An 18,747-nucleotide genomic window follows, 5' to 3' on the forward strand; every position below is an offset into this window, starting at 1 on the left:
TTCTGTAGCCTCCCAGTTTCAGGGGTGTCCCACACCCTCCTTGCTTTCAGGCCAGCTCATGCCGTGCCCTTACTTCTGCTTTCCTCTTTGCACGGCCTCTTATGCTTTTCTTGCGCATGCCAAGCTTTGCTTTCTTACCACTAACTTCTACCTCTCTTTTGATGTTTGCGGCTGGTTTTCCCTGTTGCAACTCTCCATTTCACCCAGCACAACTTCTTGCCCTGCACTGCGCGTGGCCACGCACTGTCTGTGCTTCTCAGACCCTTGCCTTCACACACAGCACAGACCCTCCTTTCCCCTGCATTCTGGCTGTTTCTCTCTCAGTGTTCACCTCCTGGCTGCAGCTGCTTTTCTCCAGGCAGAGCCCTCCCATCCTCCCTCCAGCCTGCTCTTTGCGTGGTGCTCACTGCTGCTATCTCATAGCAGCAGTGCAGCCCTTCTGCTCCCTCCCACCTTCCTGCTGCAGACAGACCTCCCTTGTCCTGTCTGCTGCTTCTCTACCTTCTGTACAGCACAATCTTCCCTCGCACATGGGCTCTCTTCTCATGCTGGCTTACACAGATCTCCTTTTGCCTGGTTCTTGCTGTGGCTTTTTCTGTGCTGTGACCGCATTCACCCTCCATCCCTGCTTCTCCCTTCTGCTGTAGTTGCAGTGAGCAGCTTTGGAAGTGCTTGCTCCGCTTTTGTTACGCATACAAATGGTGATCAAACCACCTGTGGCTGAAGGACCAGGTTTTTGTTTTCTGCTTCACAACCCTGAACCTGTGTTAATCCTGGGGCCCAGACTTCTTCCTTCCTCTACTACCAACTTCCAGCCTTCTGACATTTTGCTTCTTTAAGACTTATGTGGGTAAAATTGCCTCCAAATGACAAATGACCATTTCTATTTGCATTTGTCCTTTCTTTCCTCCCTTACCTAGATAGTGTACACCATGCTCTTTCACTTAGTTGAGGTATTTTTGCCATCAGCATGTGTGTGGTGGTACCAGATTATAAGTGCAGCATGTGCAGGTGGGCAAGAGAATGATGAATTGAAAGCCCTTCTTGGGCAGGAAGGATAAGCAAAGCTACCATGCACCCCGCCTTCTACCTCTTGGCACATACACATTTCTTTAATGTCTACTCCTTACTTGCTAGAGAGCTGCTTCACCATCTGTGGGCAGTACTTCTGGCAAAAGTTAGAAGCCCTGACTTTTAGAAGAAGTTTTAGAAGGAGATTTAGGAGATGTGTCATGCCTGGTCTGGTTGGAGATGTCCCTGCTCCTTGCAAGGACAGTTGTACTAGATGACTTTTCACCTCCAACCCAAACTATTCTATGCCAGCTATCCCCATGGCCAGTTCAGACCATGGGAAGCCGACATGAGCAGTAGCAGTTGCCATGTGCTGAGAAAACATTCCTGGGCTGGCCTTGAACACCCTGATCTCAGCCGGCTTTGCACATCCTGTGGAAGTACATTGGTCTGTCTTTGGCACTGCTGGTGTACACAAGCCCCTGGGGCATGTATAGGAGCTTATGAGGTGCTCGCAGCAGGATGCATCCCCCATGGTGGTCCTCCCTGTAGTGCACCACTCCCAGGGAGACCAGCAGTTAGGTAAAGGCAAGCTTTAGTCACCCATGGGGCCACTGGATTTCTTCCCAGAGAAGAAATCTGCAGGGTGAAGAGAAGAGAGGATCTGTTTAAAAGAGCTCAAGTGACTCCTGGGTGGTCCCCATCCCTCTGTCCTTATTACAGACCTGGAGTTTAAAAGCATACGGAAACAAGAGCTAAAGTCCAAGCTCCTCTATGGACAAGGGTGAAAGCATCTGGGCACACTTCAAGTCTGATGCTGTAAACTAGTCCAGCTGCCAGTCACAGTTGTGGAAATTTGCGTCAATGCATCTATTGACTGTTCTCCTCAGGGAATCTGGGTGCAAAAGGCAGCATGGATCGGGGCAGATGTTGGCCTGTGCAAGTCTCCTGTTCTTTGCTACAGCTGCTTTCTCCTCATAGGGTTTGAACACGGCTCTCATCTGTGATGTACATTTGTATAGGGCAGGCAGCAGTCTTCCCATACTGTTCTGAAGGAATTTATCTGCATTTCAGACAGAGGTTTCAGGGTGGTTTTTAAGCTTCCAAAGATATTTAATCTTTCCAATGTGTCAGCTTTTACACAAACAAATACAAGCAGCCTGCTTTGTGTGACACGTGTTGCCTGGTCTCTGAACAGTAATAAACCAGTAGGGCTGTGGATTGAAAAGTATGGCATTCGCCATGAAGTTACAGCTGGGAATAATTCTGCATGTCTTTCCAGCCACTTGTTTTATTAAAAAGTCATCTCAATCAGCACTTCATGACCAAGCCCACTGGTCATACATACAAAACAAAACGCCTGTACAAGCCTGGGTTCTCTTGCTTTAATGAAAAGCTCTTGATGGCTTTATTTAGGTAGCAGTAGAAATTTATTCCTTCAGCTGTTTTATTCATCTTGCCTAGCTGTGATCTTTTTAATTTTTATTTATTTTATTGTTTCTAATTTCCCTTTTAGCTGGTTTACATGCAGTGCTAAAACATCCCTTTGGTGCAGGGTTGTGCCTGTTCTGAGCATCATTCTGCTGGGGTACCACAATCCACCACTCAGATCCACACCAGACCTCATGGCAGGAGGAGCAGCAGCATAGGCATCTCCACTAAAGGAAGTTGCCTACCTAACTGCTGTCATAAAACCAATTCAAAAGATGTTTAAGTAGAGCCCTGAGTGTTTTGCACAATGGCAGCTTTGTTAGTGATGGTACAATGATGGAAGGAAGACTTGTGCTACTGTAGAAGATAAATGGCTGCAATAGGCATGGAATTAAGTCTTTCTTCTGCTCTTTCTCATGCAAGCGCTGAACATGCAGAGCAGGGACTTTACAACTTGCATGGTAGCTTGTGTCAACGGGATTATTAAATACCAGCTTCTTCTGTAGGGAGGGGGGGACGGGTGAGTAGGGAGCGGAGGAGCTGCGTGCATTTGGTATTTGCAGTGGTCTTCTGCGTCCGTGTTCTTCTCCACAATGCGAATTTATGTCTCTCTGCTTAATTTTCAGCTCATCAAAGCAGGGTCATGATGGTTCTGTTTGTCCTGGAGATGGAGTGGCTGCTGAGCACTGGGCAAGACAAGCACTTCACGTGGCACTGTTCGGAGAGCGGCCAGCGGCTGGGAGGTTACCGCACCAGTGCCGGGGCCTGCGGCCTGCAGTATCCTCTCACGAGCTCTGGGTTTTGCTTCTGCTCTTTGGCACTTAATGAGCCTTTTTGGTGTATTTTTCTATTTGTCTTCCAGATTTTGTTTCCTGTATAGGTACAGTGCTTTGTGAGAGAAAAAGTGATTTAAAGCCAATTTTAAAAACTGTCTGTTCTCCTTGCTTTGTCTCCTTAACGCATGGTGGCATATTTAGGTCTAACCATTTTTGAGCAAAACAAAGGGCAATCTGCAACCTATTGTGGCCTGCTTTTGTAATAAATATGGACAGGGCCTTCATTTAAACATGCAGCACATGCTTTTTTCTAAGAATTAACGGTAGCAAAGTAGGTCAGTGATCAGGTCAGCGTGCCTTTGTGTATGCATGGTAAAAATTAAATTACTTTAATATAAAATAATGAGTGCTTGTCCTTCACTCTGGAACAACCCACTATATATTGGGAATTTGGGTTAACTAACGAGTAAATGGCTCCAGAAATGGCACTCAAGTGGCTTATTCACCTAGAGCTGCCCCAGCTGCCTGGCAATAAAAGAAATATTAATTCAGCTTTATTGCAAATGAAAAGGGAAGTGGAAAAGTATGAGCTCTTAGGCTGAAACCAGGGGTTAGCATAAACAGACTTTAGTGCCCCTTAGCATATGTGGTATAGATGATGGGTGTTTTGCTAGTTCATGGGAAGTGACCCAGAATTACTGTCTGAACATGGACTTGCTTTATATTGTCTGATCTGTCAGCCAATTTAAAAAGCATTAAGACTAAACTTATATTTTAATTAAGTGATAAATAATTTTGAAAGTGTGATGCAGTAATTTGACCTGTATTTCCTAAACCTCTCTAGAGAACAGACCATTTTGAGTGATTCAGAATTTTGGAGGGCACTTTAATTTGGGTCATCAGATAATACTGTTGGAGGGCAGGGGAATGGAGAATCACTGACAAATATTGCACAAATCTTGGCAGAACCAGGAACGTGGTTTTTTTCCTCAATGTTCTGCGTGCATAAAATCAGTGCTAAGCAGTTGTACCTTAAATATCCAGTATGGACTCTGAATGTGGAATTAAATTGGATCAAGAGGTCAGAATCTGTCCAGATAGGTGGTTCCAGTAGGTGGCTGAATGAGTCCAGATTTCATTCAGGTTAGGGTATGTTGGGTGATGCACCTGACATAGCTGACACTTCCCCAAATACAACATAAATGAATAACTTGTCATCGTATTTGTAAACTTAACTATAATGAAGAAACAGAAAACTAGTAATAGTTATTTTATACAATTTGGGAAGGGAAAGAGAGAGTGGATGCCATCCAAATCTAGCACCGGAGTTAGAGAGCCTGAGGAGATGACTTCTCTGTTCATGGTGAAGGGCTACTTCAAAGCTGTTTCGTAACATAAACACAAATTGCATCCTCTGGAATAGTATCATTTTTTCTCACTGTTTGTTTAGTCAAGGAGACTGCATTTTTAGTATGAAGAGGTATAAGCTTGATGCCTGAAAGTACACTCTGAATACCTCCTTGAGACTGGAGCACTATGCACAAGGTTGCAGGACACTCATGCTAAAAGAACTAACAAGTCATGAAAGGAATGCAAAGCTTGTATAAGCAATGTATTTTCCTCAGCATTTATCCATCAGATTTGATGTGGAAACCCGGCACGTGTTTGTTGGTGATCATTCTGGGCAAGTGACCATACTCAAACTAGAGCAAGAGTCCTGCAGCCTTGTGACGACATTTAAGGGACACACAGGTAAGGTCTTGGGGGTAAATGCAGTTGGGTTCATCATCTCTGCTCAGCATCATGGCGATTTGACTCTCCTGTGAAACACCAGGATGGCTTGTGTCAATGCATAGCATAGAAGGGAGGTAGATCTCAAACTGTCACTGGAGCTCAGGGAAGTTTATTCTTTATGGGTAAAACTGAGAGCGATCAGATTTCTGATCAGAAAACTTCTGTAGCAGAAAACACCACAACCAGTAGCTGCTAATTAAAGCAGAGTGAGAGCAGAATGAGTTGTGCTAACTCGGGGGAAAAAGGTTGCTCCTCAAGGGAAGAGCCATATTGGTAGACACTTTTGCCCAAGTGGAATAGGCATATCTCAGAGGTGCTAACTCCTTGTTTTACTGCTGGGACTTGTGCCCCATCATGCTTTAAAAACAGTAATCCTGGAATGTGATCCTGCCACTTAACAGAAGAAATGGTGGTCATTTCTAGGCTTTCTCTCCATAGCCCTTCTCTCTGGTTGAACGCTAGTAGCTCACTCATGAGGTACAACAGTGTAGTTCAATCCTCGTGCTAGGATACAGTGAAGATGCCCATGATATTGCACGCTTGCTTCTCTTTTTTTAATAAAATCTATCTTCTGGGAATGATGGAGGTGAAAAGCTGTGTAGTCACACCATGACCATCCTTCTACTTTACTGCTCAGTGGATTCACCCATGCGAGTGACAGCAGAGCTCTCTGCCTGCAGAAGGGCACAATGGGGCTTCAGTAGATTTTCTAGGCTGTCAGTTTTCAGCTGGCAAGCACAGTGGCTGTGTGGTCCTTGCTAAAGGGACCTGTGTTTTAATCACTCTTATTTTTTGTTGTATGTATGTATGTATCTATCTATCTATCTATCTATAGCTACATTCCTATCTTCCACTTTCTGTAATGAAATTACTGTTGTGTGCATGTCCTGTTTCAGGTGGTGTCACTGCTCTCTGTTGGGACCCAATACAGCGAGTTTTATTCTCAGGGAGTTCTGATCATTCCATTATAATGTGGGATATTGGAGGAAGAAAAGGAACAGCCATCGAGCTGCAAGGACATAAGTACGTTCAAAGCCCTTCCTCCTGCTTTTATGGGAGCAAACCTAAAGCCCGAAGCCACATCTGGAATCAAACATCCCAAAGGTTACAGTCTTCACATGCCTCAAGCTTGTATGTGTGACTCCCTGTGGTCCATATACAACTGGAATAAGTTGATTATAGTAAGTTTTTCAGTGTTGGACCCACAGGCTGGTTTGAGAGTCTGCAAAGGGTGGTGAAGGAAAGCACAATATCTGTAGTCCTGAATGTGTCATGCCAGAGCCTGCCCCTTTGTTGGAAAGAGGAAGGTCCTAAAATGAGAACAGCTGCAGGGAAATTCTCGCTTTTGAAGTGTTAAGGTCTTTCCCTCCCCTAGAGGGAGCATCAGGCTTGGACAATTAGTCCCTTTTTACTCCATGCTAACTTTTTCCATACCACTTCACTTACAGCCTGAATTCTAAATGATGTGCTTTACCCATAGGGGCCTTCACCATCTCTTCAAATGCAAAGAGGCTTCATCTTTGCATATACAGACCTCACATTTGCACAGCATAGTAAAAGTCTTTGGAGAAGAGTAAGCCTGTGCTGCGTATTGAATAGAGATCAGAATGCAATGACCTGGCAATGCAACAGGTTTCTTTCAGTGTGTTGGGAGTGCATATATATGGGACTTGCACACCGTGCTGAGGTCTGGAAAGGCAAAATCCCACAGTGGTTTTGGTCTAAATGTTTCTTATACATTCATACATTTCTTTTGAGTAATGCTGCACTCTGCTGAACAATTTGGATGCTGCTGGGATTTCAGAGCAATGCAGAGCTCTTGCTGAAATTCCCAGATTACCCTTGTACCCTAACAGTTGTTCTTGCTAATGTACCACTGCTAGATTTATTGCTGTGGAAATCAGTTCTCCTGATAAAAATTTAGCCTCTGGGTCTTAATCTGTGGCACAGCTGTTGGCTGGCACTGTACAGCGTAGAAACCTGGTCCTAAGGACAGCAGGGACCAAGAAACATTTCACCTGATGGTGCCACTGATGTGGGCAGGTGGATGAGGTGAAGGCAAACTGTGCCATAAACTCATTCCTGTCTGGAGGAGCGGCCCTATGCACAAGAAGATGCATTGGCATCGAAGTCCTTTGGGCAGACAAGACCAGCGGTGGTAGCAAAGAAAACCAAATGTTGTGGATGATTTCCAGTCACTTTGTGCTCAGTTCTCAGTTACTGATTCTTCTTAATCTTGTATTTTCCCAAAATAGTCTCTGTTCCTCAGGTTGTAAATAGCTTGAGATGAGGTCTGGTTTTCTTTCTTTTATGAAGAACGGAGCACAGCTTTAGGGGTTTAAGCTGAATTGTTTCTCCCATGTTGCTTTTTTCTTAAGAGAAGAAGCACCTAAACTCTCCACCATACCCTAGGAAGGTTTAGGAAAAATTTAGTGATTCCTATATTATTTTTTTCCAGTGATAGAAAAGAATCTTCAGCAGTTCCTCAGTGCTTCTTTCCTAGATGTTACAGAGATTGATGAAAACGAAGTTGTTACTGACTTTCTGAGAAGAAGGTACCCTGCCAGGGCTGTGTTTATGCACCCAAACGTGGCCTCAGAGAAGCCCGGAGCTGCAGCTCTGTTCTGGCTTCCCAGTGCAGCTGGGACCTCCCATCTCAAGGGCAGCAAAAGCAGCTGTCAGAACAGGTCTTTCTTTTGTGGATGCTGCCCAGATGCTGCCCAAATGAGCAACAGTCTGGTTCAGATCCCAGCTGGACAGCAAAGACTGATCTGCGTCTGATGGGTGCCATGTAAAGGGAGGGGAGAAGGGAAACATGGGCAAGCAAGTGGCTTATACTGCTTTATTGTATATTCGACGCTTACTTGTGTGCTAGCCATCGATGGTTGGTTAGTAACTGTCTTGTTTCTTTTTCAGTGATAAAGTTCAGTCTCTCTCCTATGCTCACCACACTCGGCAGCTCATCTCCTGTGGTGCAGATGGGGGAATCGTTGTCTGGAACATGGATGTTGAGAGGCAGGAGGTAGGTACTCGGTTCTTGTCGATTTGGTCTGAAACAGTCTTGGGAAGAAGGGGCCTTTCTAAAATGTGCAACTTTCAACCTGAACAAGATCATTCCAGGCTTTAAAAATGTTTTTGGACATGCTCCAGTTGTTATACAGCAATTATGCTGTGCCTTTGATAATATGGTACAGGGGAAATTGTCTGGAAGAAAATGCATATTAAGTAGGCTGCTAAATGGCTCTTTACATTACTGCTCCAAAAGACATCCTCTGAGAAGGGTATTGTGAGATGTTCTGCTTTGTTTTTCATGACACCATGAGAAATATCAGTTCAGAGGTAAATGGATTCATAATTATTAGGGTTTTTTAAGAAAACCAAATAAGAAAGCTCTTTGTCACCTCTGGAAACCTGCAATTCAGGGTGTTTTTCCTCTTCTTGCTAAAATGACATTTAACTAGGGCTTCAATCTCACCCATAACTTGGTCTTGCTTCCCCCTGGTGTAACCACACAGAAGCAGGGTAAGCAATGACTTTACCGATCCAGACAGTAAGATTTCACCCACATGCTTCTAATTGCTTTTGTGCTGCACGGCTAATGAGCGTAAGTGGGTGCAAAAACTGCACCCCAGGTCTTTGGCACTGTGGGAAGCAGCCTTCACTTGGCAATTTCTGAGACCTGACTCAGAGATGGGGAACGAGCGCGGTGCTGAGTGAGTCAGGCGCCAGCCCGGCTCGGCACCATGGCAAATCCTGGCAATGTGAGTCACAGCAAACCTCTGCCCTGTTCCTGTTCCTGCGGGGGCACACGGGCACCCCGAGTCCCTGCGGTGGGTAGGTCTGAGCAGGGCTTTTGACGGCACAGGCTTTTGCCAGCTTTGCTGGTTCTCAAGGGCTTTGGCCTCCCTGGGTCCTGTGTGTCTCCCTGGAGCAAGGAGCAAAGTTAAGTGGAAAATTGGATTTAAAAAACTACTGCAATAGGCCTAGGCAGGAACTGAGCTCCCTTTTTAATGTGAATTAGCATTCCAGTTGGCTGTCTTTAATTGCTAATCTAATGGCCAATTATGTCATCAGCTCCAAAGTGAAGCGAAAGCAGAGCGGCTTCCTCCTTCCCAACAGATGTTTCCTTTTTGCTGCAACTCGAGCATCCAGAAACAAAATTCTTTATATATTTGCTGCCTTTGAAAGTCAGGGCTAAGGGTTAAGACTGGCTTCTCACAAAACAGGCAGCAATGCTGTGACAAGGCTGGTTTAAAAAGTGGAGGAGAAATGTAATTAGCTAAATGAGGGCTTAGCAGCAGATGCTAATGGGTTCTCTGCTTTCTCTAACTGGCTATGTGTGCTTGTTCATGTTATCAAGTAGCATGATAGAGTGTTCATGGTGCTAAACCACCCCTGAAACATGAACCTTTGAGATTTTAATACCAAATCTTGGTTTGGGGTCCTAGAGTATTTTCTTCTGGATTTTGGCTTTGTTATTTTTGTCCTTATTCAGGGGTTTTCTGCATGTGATATATGTGCTCAGTACGCATTTTAATGCTATCAGATTTTCCCAGATCTCTGAGATTAAGGGAATTAAACCATTTTAGCTCTCGATTGTTTTATTTTAATCTCTGTTTTTAAAAAGCTGTAACATCTGAAAGATGCTGGAAGCTGTGTTTCTGTTTGACTACAAAGGAGTTACTTGTCACAAGCAAAATGTCTTCCTCATCCATAGTGTTCAGATGCTTAAGAGCTGAAATCTTATAGATGCAGATGTAAATCTGTAGACATTAAACGAGAAGACTGTTGTGGGTAGAAAAGACAAGGATTTGTCACAACAGAATGAGCTGCATTCAGAGTTACTAGCAGAAGTAGTAGAAGCAGGCAGTTGTTTTATCGCTGGGGGTCAAAGCTGCCCTGGGAGCTGAGGGTCTCCATCAGCCTTACCTTATCTTTGCCTGGCTTTTGTATTATTTTTAATTCTTAATTTCAGCTGGGTTTCTTGCCATTTTAAATTGCAGCGTGTCAGAAGCCAGTGGCTCTGATAAGGCAACCACAGTTTGCTAATAGCAATTCCTCATAAATTATTAAATGTTATTAGTTATTTGATCACCTGGAGTTGGTGGGGCTGGTGGGAAGGTATTGCAGTGGTGCTGGGGCAGTGGTGACAGGGCTGGCCAGGGCTGTCCTGCTGGAGGGACGAGACAGACCTGCTTGCTAGCACCAGCTTTGGGCTGAGCTTTAGGGGAGGACAAGGAGAGAGGACCAGAAGTAATCTGCTGGGAAGGAGCATAGGCCAAGCTCGGACAGATGGATGAACAGCCAGCTGGAAAGGGGTCAAGAATCAAGACTCTTTGAGAGTCTCACATCTCCCAGAATGTTTCTTAAATATTGTGGGGAGACACAGTCTGTGTCGTCCCCCAAGCAAGGCAAGTGTCAAGGGACCCAAATGTAGGGGAGGAGATCACCTACCCCCTCTGCATGTCCGCCTGCCACTTCAGGTGTTTCCTGAGCTCTTTCAGGATCTGGCAAGACTTACTTCCCTATAGGGTGTCTGGTCCATGCTACTCTGCACAGCAAAACCTAGCTGCAGGAGACAGAAGTGCCTTTAATATTTTCTTTCTTTTCTTTAAATCTTCTTACCCTCTTTATCCACAGCATGAGTGCAAAGCTACACCCTGCGTTAGGAAATGGAAGACCTTCTTTCCATCGTCTTTGTGTAAAAGCAGGGAAAAGAGCTGGTTTGGGTTTTAGGCTTGTTCAGGTGAATCTCATCTTGTTCACCCCTGTGTGTGATTTGTAGCAGAGATACCTCTGGCAGCAGGAATGCCTTTTACAGTATTGAAAGAAAGAAAGAAATAATAATGAAAAATCGCTGGGATTTCAGATACCTCTCCTTCCCTCCAGATGAGTAGCTTGGCTTTTGGAAAATACTAATCACCCCCAGTTCCCACCAGAGGCAACAGCAGATGTTAAGTGCTGTCCAGACAGGACAGAATATTTGTACATGCTTAATTCCAAACCTGGGGAAGTGGGAGATGCTCGTTTGCTCCTGGGTTATTTTTATGGTCTTATAATCAAACTCTGCTTCACGATTTGGGTAAGAAATGTTCTTCCTGTGTCCTTCAGGGCTCAGAGCTGAGCCAAAAAAGACATCCCAGAGAACAGTCAAAATGACATCTTGTGAAAATGGGGATTTTAAATTAAGTTTAGTTGGCTGTATTACCGCACCTCAATACATCTTTGCTGTCCTGTCTCTAGGCTCCATTGGAAGCTTTTCTGTTTGTTGCTCACTCCAGCTTTGTCTATGTGTGTGTGTTGCAGACCCCTGAGTGGCTGGATAGTGATTCCTGTCAAAAATGTGACCAGCCTTTCTTCTGGAACTTCAAGCAAATGTGGGACAGTAAGAAAATAGGCCTCAGGCAGGTTTGTATGCATCCTTGGTGTGTTAATACAGTGCAATTAGGCTTTTCTTTCATAATAAATAGTGGTAAACTTTTTCCCCATAAAGCCTTGTGAACTTGCACTTTGTTCTTCCACTGAGTGCTCGATAGTGGGACAGTGAGCTCCCCTCTGATGAGGCTTGATTTTGTGGTTGGAAGGAGCACACTTCTTTTTTCTTCTTTTATTGTTTTTTCTTTTCAGCCAGTCCCAGTAAGAAGTGCATGTACAGGCCTTGGGCTGATTAAGTTGGTTTGGGGCCTTCCATGGCTTCAGCTATGTGGGATTATACTTATTGTTAGTTGAATGTGCTGTAAAAAGAAATTTGCAGCTGATTTTTGGAGATTGTCCTGGAACCAAAACTGTTTTCAATGAGGTAGAGTAAACATCTGTAACTGCTCAGGCTGTTTTGGAAAAGGCTTATTGGTCTGCTTGGAACATGCTGCTGTGTTTTCCTGCCCAGCAGGAGAGATCTGTGGATTGCAGACTTTTGGGAGAGAAGCATAAAAATGCTGAAAGGGATGTTCTCATGGAGCTTGGAGAAGTCAGGTGTCTGCGGCAGAGCTGAGCTGCGTCTTCTCTTTATGTAACGCTCATCACTGCAGAGCCTGCCTGTCCTGCGGCCACCGAGGCAGCCTTGCAGTTCTACACAAGGTTATTGGAGCAGGGGCAGGCGCTGATCTCTTCTCTCTGGTGACCAATGACAGAACCCAAGGGAATGGCAGGAAGATGTGCCAGGGGAGGTTCAGGTTGGACATTAGGAAAAGGTTCTTCCCCCAGAGGGTGGTGGGGCACTGGAACAGGCTCCCCAGGGAGGTGTCACAGCCCCAAGCCTGACTGTTCAAGAAGAGACTGGACAACACCCTCAGACACATGGTGTGAACTGTGGGGTTGTCCTGTGCAGGGACAGGAGTTGGACTCGATGATCCTTGTGGGTTCCTTCCAACTCAGGACATTCTGTGATTCTATGATACACAGCCAATACACAAGAAAACGTGAGGCGGGTAGCATCAAAATGCAGAAACACTTGTGCTTCTGGGATCAAAGATGGCCAAAGGAGTTGACCAAGATGATTAGGTGGTAGATGTTTATAATTAGAGGCTGGGATGGGATTCCAGAATGACACTGTGCCAACGTAGCCCTGTCCTACCTCAACTTGGGATGTCTTAATGTGTCACATGCTGCTGAGTGGTGGTGTCATCCCTTACAAGCCCAAAGTGAGACTCTCAGGGACAGGAGTAATTATAGCTCCCAGCCCTGTGGCAGATGCCCATCTGGCAGGGACATATCTCTTACACACATAGCAGGGCTCTTTGTCCAGTGCTCCCGTCTCTCGCTGTGCTAACAAAAAGAGAACAGCTTAGACGTCCTTCTTCTACCTTCTGCTCTGTTGAAAATCTTCTGTAATACAGGTCACACTCAGTGTAGAAGTCCTGACCCACAATTACATCCACAGATGCCAGGTGGTGGAGGCAGCGATGATTTATTGGGTGGTATATATTGTCACCTGGAGCCTGGGAGAGAGGTAGAGTCCACCTAGCCTGGGCAGAGCTTTATCTGGCACCTTCCAGTGTCCATACTACTGCTCAGCTGCTTCTTGCCCCAGGTAATGGAGGAGAGGGGCAAAGTAGGAATTTTTTTTCCCCATTTATTCTGAAGCTGTTGCCTATTTTCCTTCATAGAATCATGGTATAGTTTGGGTTGACCATCAAAGCTCATCTAGTCCAACCCCTCTGCAATGAGCAGGGACATCTTCAGCTAGATCAGGTTGCTCAGAGCCCCATCCAGCCTGGCCTGGAGTGTCTCCAGGGATGGGGCATCTACCACCTCTCTGGGAAACCTGTTCACCCTCTTTGTAAAAAATTTCTTCCTCATGTCTAGCCTGAATCTCCTCTCCTCTAGTTCAAAACCACCACTCCCTGTCCCACCACAACAGGCCCTGCTACAAAGTCCATCCCCGTCCTTCCCATCATCTTCTTCATCTTCTCTGAAAGAGTCACTTTGCTGTTTGCTGCAGCCTTCACTGGGTCTTGCTTGAGTGAGTCAGTGGAGTCTGTGGGACCTGAGCAGTGATGTGGGTTTGTGGCTCAAGGTGTCTTTCTGCATGTTGTCTCCCACAGCATCACTGCCGGAAGTGTGGGAAAGCCGTGTGCGGCAAATGCAGCTCCAAGCGCTCCTCCATCCCGCTGATGGGGTTCGAGTTCGAAGTGAGGGTCTGTGACAGCTGTCACGAGTCCATAACGGATGAAGAGTAAGTGTGGACACTGAGCCGCCTTGCGCTGGAGTGGGGTGAAACTCCAGTGTTTGGGAGGGCTGGGGGGAACGCAAGCCCTCCACCCTTGTGCCTCTCAGGATGGAGATGTCTCAAAGTGGAGTTTACAAAGAGGTTGCTGCATTGATGATTTACAGCAGCATTCAAATACTTATTCGACAGAGAACATTTTTGACGAAAATCCTGCAGTCGTGGTCTTTGCTGATTTCTGGATCTCTTTCTTCAGGCGGGCGCCCACAGCTACTTTCCACGACAGTAAGCACAACATCGTTCACGTACACTTCGATGCCACCAGAGGATGGCTCTTGACCTCGGGGACAGACAAGGTTATTAAGGTAGGAGCGAGGAGCTTGCTCTAGCCCCTGTATGGCATTTCCCTTTCCTCTCCAGTGTGGTTTCAGGTGTGTCCTACCTGCTTTCTTACACCCATAGACCTCTCACTGATCAACTTTTGCCCAATAAGGACCAAGGAGGTCTTGATCTATGAAGTTGCTGCCCGAAGGGGCTGGGATAAGTACTCACTGTAGCTTTTCCTCTGGGAAGACAAACTGTATTTTGACACAGCGAATCTCAGTTTGTGTGGCTAGGTAAAGAAATAGCTAAAATAATGAATAAGTTTATAACAAAGCTTGAATAATTAAAAAAAAACCAACAGCCCACGTCACAATGTGTTATGACTATGTTAATCATTCAAGTTAGCGACATAGTGTGGGGTTTTTGGTTTCTCTCAAGGCCAGCTGTGAACCTGGCTCATAAAGCATAGTGACATACAGAATGTCATTTGGTCATCCTCCATCAGTCTGACATGAGTGCTGGAAAATGAAAGCAAACTTCTTCAGACTTGCTGCCTCCCCCTCTAACCATGTAGCCTCTCTTAAGCAGGAAAAAAAGAGTGAAATTATTCAGACATTACTTTATATACTATATTTTATTATCTTTTACCATTATTCACTATATTGTTTTATTTTGTTGTATTAACAGTTATGGGATATGACACCAGTAGTGTCTTGATGGTACATCAGTGGAACCTGAAAGGTGATATTTACAGAAGAAACAGATTTCCTAACCCTAATCATACTGCAGAAGATAGGTAACGCTGGGTGCATACAGCAGATGAAGAAGGAACTAATGTGTTTACAACGATTTTACATCCTCTGCTTGATCAAGGCTGAACATTTGCACGAAGACTCTTTCCACTTATTCTCAAAATATACAAGAAAGTATTTTTTTAACTAATGGTTTGTACGATCCAACTTCAGTTGTCCTGAGTTTCTTTGGAAAATCCGTGTGCGGTGCAATTTTCAGTTTTTATATTTCACCATGTCGAGATACTTGCTGATTTGTACAGAAGGTTCTTGGGTTGCATCTTACCATGTGAACTTTGGGTATCAACATACTGTATCGGGCAATCAGCTCTCCCCGCAGTGAGTACCTATTGATTTGGGATGTTTCTGCGGACCACGTTCTCTTCAGTGTTGGAACTGCAGCCATGGTGTCGTGTGTTCTCCGGGTGCATCACCGAGGAGCTGATGGACTATTGCAGTTCCTAAATGGGCTTTACCATCTACCTGTCCTAGCGGGCATCACCCAGAGAGAGTGTTATTGGTTTGTAGTAGCTAAAATCCAGCTTCCTGCCTCTTTCCTTGCTGCACAAGTTGCAAAACCAGGGGGGCAGGTTGCTTAGCAACTAGTTTCTACAAAAACTGAGATAGTTTTTCCGTCTCAGAGCATTACAAGGAGCACACAGACCTGTTTGAGTTTGATGAGGCTGACAGGCTCTATCAAATTAAATTACTGGCAACAGGAACTTTGGGGTGTGTGTGCATGGGGGGAGGGGGGACAGATCTAAAACTGGTCTAAGTCTGAAAAATCTAGTTTTCCTCTACCTCTACCTTGCTCAGCAACATTTCAGCATTTATACCTGTCTGTGTTGTTGAAGATGAATTCAATTTCCCTGTTTTCCATACGGTTAGTCATATTTATTTTTTAAAATGCTGATGGTTTTTATTAATTTCCCCTATAGACCAGAAACTGATATTGCTGAATGACACCCATTGTCCTCTTGTCATATTTTATGGTTTCTTTTAAAAATAAAAACAATTTTAAAACCTGGATTGACCTAAATTACCTTTTTAGAAGGATATTGCTGGGATGAATGAACAAAAATAAAGGTGCTTTTTCCAAAGGCATCTTCTCTGAGGAGTCAACTCTTTGTGCCTTTAATCCGTTTTAGCATGCTCTTGGCGTAGAGAACAGAACAGCAGGCTAGTCCCAGGGCTTTCCTGTATCTCCTCCTTAAGCGGTACTCGTGCTCGGTGACACAGCACCTCGGGTGCTCAGTCCTGCCCATTCCAGACTGCACCTTTCCCCGATAAAGCGGGGAGGCCACGATGTTTACCACTGCAGAGCACATTGCTACCTAGAGAAGCCTTGTGTTTTCCCTCAAGTGATACTGCCAAAAGAAAAGAAGGCTTCTCTTCTGTTTGCCTGGAAGTAATTAGCTTTCGAGGAAACAAAAAGGTTAACACCATCCGTTGCATTAATTCTAGACTGATGTGCTGCTGCAATAAAGGGTGAGTGGACTTTTGTGTGCGTGTCACAGGACTGCTACGTATTTTCAGGGAAAATTCTCTTTTCAAACATCCTATAAGCTGTGCTTAAGCATTTTGCTGTCACGTTCCCTGAAATGATGCCACTTTGGCTTTCCTGGTCATACAGCCCGTTGTTGGTTCCCCTCTAGAGAGCATATTTTAAAGCATATTTTAAAACATAATTCACACAGCACTGAAAAGGTTCTTTTTCCAGCTTGAATAATAATTGTTTTCCAAGTCCTCCCACTTTCTCTCCCGGAAGCTAGATGCTTGTTTCCTCTTGGAGAGCTTTTCGTGACACCTTGTGCATGTTTTCTGATGACTGAAGTGTTCTTGGCTGACAAAGCTATGCAAGATGAGCAAGTCGCCTGCCAATATTTCATTCCAGCTGGAGAAGGTGTATGAAACTTTGCTGGACTACACTGTTCCACATCACCTTGGGCTCAGGGCCTTTTGGCCGCAGACCTGACTCGCTTTGCTGTGCAGGGAGAGTCTCATATGGTGGCAGAAACACGGGAGCACCGAAGTGAACTGAAATCATTGTGCAGTGCCCTGCTCCTGAAGACACATCGCTGTTGCAACAAGCCCGGGACTCCAGCGTGGATTGTGCTTCCAGTGGTGGAGCAGTGGAGCCAGCAAGCTGAGGATCTGCTCCTGGGTCAACGCTGAGTCCTTTTGAACATGTAATGTCCAAACGAAGGTGAGGAACCACTTCCAAAAGAGACTAAATTTGAGAGCGAGGTGTGTTTGGGCTGCTGTGTAAGTGCTTGGCCACCCCCACTTCCAAGCAGTTGTGGGTTCAGTGTTGCTTATGGGTGGATGTTGGGTATACAAATCCATTTTGTAACATTTCCCTTGCTGTTCTTTCTGACTAAACTATCTGCGGGGTTATCTGAATTTAACCTGAACATTCCTTTATCTTGCAGTCTCAGGACGGACTGGTCTTGGCTTAGAAAGTGATATAAGCTGAAGGGGAAGCTGGTGGAGAAGGGGAAGTGTGTCCCTTTGCTATGATCTTAAGAGCTGTAATGTAGAGAGATGAAGGGAAAACAGGTGTCTCTAATTCAAGTAATTCCTTTACCTCCCAAATGAAACAAGAAGCATTTGATGTTGAGTGAGTTAAAATGCCTGCCTTTCTGTTCTGGTGTGTTAGGGGAATAGTCTCATCTTCTAAATCCACACAAAAAAGGATCCTTGTTGCCTGGTCGGTTTATTTCCATGTTAGTTGCTGAATAACAAATCTGAGCTATTTTTATGAACTGCATTATTGGGGGGGGGCAGGGTGTCTTCTGGTACAGATGCAAACTATGTAGCACCCCACACACACACACACACACTCATATGGAGCAGAGTCCCTTTTTCCCCAGGGTTGATGCAGTACAGGAGTAGTCTTCTAGCGATATCTCCTGCTGTGCAAAGGGATGTACAGACAGTACTGTCCTTCCTCGGCTCTTTGCTTTAGAAAATTGATTTTCATTTTTCTCTCAGCTGGTGTTTCCTTGGGGGAAGAAGCAGCAGTGTTCTTCAGAGCATCTACCTGCCATTCTTGGTCTTAAAATGAACAGTACCTGTAGTGCTCAGGCAGGCGATGGGGCAGCCAGCGCTCGCATACGCAGAGTCTGAGCAGCTGCCTGCAGCCACTTGTGGTCCAAGGGGCTGAAGGAAGGTCAAGTTGAGCCCCAAACTTCAGTCTTTTCAAGCTGAAAACATTTGTTGTTGTTTAACCCCAGTGGGCAACTAGGACCACACAGCCCCTCACTCACCTACCCCAAGTGTGATGAGGGAGAGACTCGAAAGGGGGAAAAAAAGCAACTAGACTTGTGGGTTGAGATATGGACAGTTTAATAGGGCAGCAAAGGAAGATAACATAATTAATAATAATAATAGAATATACAAAACAAGTAATGCACAATGCAATTGTTCTTTGGTTTAATCACCCAACAGTATTTATGTACCTCAAGTAGCACTGTGAAAAATGCCCTAAGTGTGTACTCTGGCATTAAACTGTTGGGGAAGAGACACGTCACCACTAAGATGGTGCAGAAAAGGTGTCAGGCCTTATGCAGATACAGGCTTTGCCTCTCCCCAGTTACTTGTTCCCCAGACATCACATCATCTGAATTTATTAAAGGGTTTATCTCCTTTGTACTTTCCAGGTTCTTTACACCATTTTTTCATCCCTGTTTGCTGAATTCAGCACCTTTGCAGATATTAACCAAACAAAAAAGTTTTACAACAGATCAGGGCTTCCTTCAGGTGTGAAAGACCCATCATTAACAGCTCTATTTTGTCCTGTCCCAGGAAAATTCTGTGGGGTTGCCACCACCAACTAATCAAGACAGTTTCAGGGGGGAAAAAAGGGGTATACGGACATACTTGATTCATCTTTGTCATTACCACTAGTTTCAGGTGTGGTTTAGTTTTCCAATGAGTGTTGCTTCTGACTGCT

General features: G+C 45.0%; 1 protein-coding gene across 1 annotated transcript in view; it reads left to right on the top strand.

Moving 5' to 3' along the window:
• Window positions 1–14,718, top strand: part of WDFY2 (WD repeat and FYVE domain containing 2) — a gene marked incomplete at both ends in the record, with an annotated part of 65,992 nt that extends 51,274 nt beyond the window's left edge. The window contains 8 exons of the mRNA XM_080359310.1: window positions 3,069–3,219; window positions 4,858–4,970; window positions 5,909–6,035; window positions 7,929–8,034; window positions 11,319–11,420; window positions 13,556–13,686; window positions 13,934–14,042; window positions 14,689–14,718. Coding sequence (XP_080215436.1) covers window positions 3,069–3,219; window positions 4,858–4,970; window positions 5,909–6,035; window positions 7,929–8,034; window positions 11,319–11,420; window positions 13,556–13,686; window positions 13,934–14,042; window positions 14,689–14,718 — 869 coding nt within the window. The remainder of the gene's footprint in view (window positions 1–3,068; window positions 3,220–4,857; window positions 4,971–5,908; window positions 6,036–7,928; window positions 8,035–11,318; window positions 11,421–13,555; window positions 13,687–13,933; window positions 14,043–14,688) is intronic.
• Between the last annotated feature and the right edge of the window lie 4,029 nt (window positions 14,719–18,747).

The sequence above is a fragment of the Nesoenas mayeri genome (genome assembly GCF_963082525.1).
Source record: "Nesoenas mayeri genome assembly, chromosome: 1".
Classification (NCBI taxonomy): domain Eukaryota; kingdom Metazoa; phylum Chordata; class Aves; order Columbiformes; family Columbidae; genus Nesoenas; species Nesoenas mayeri.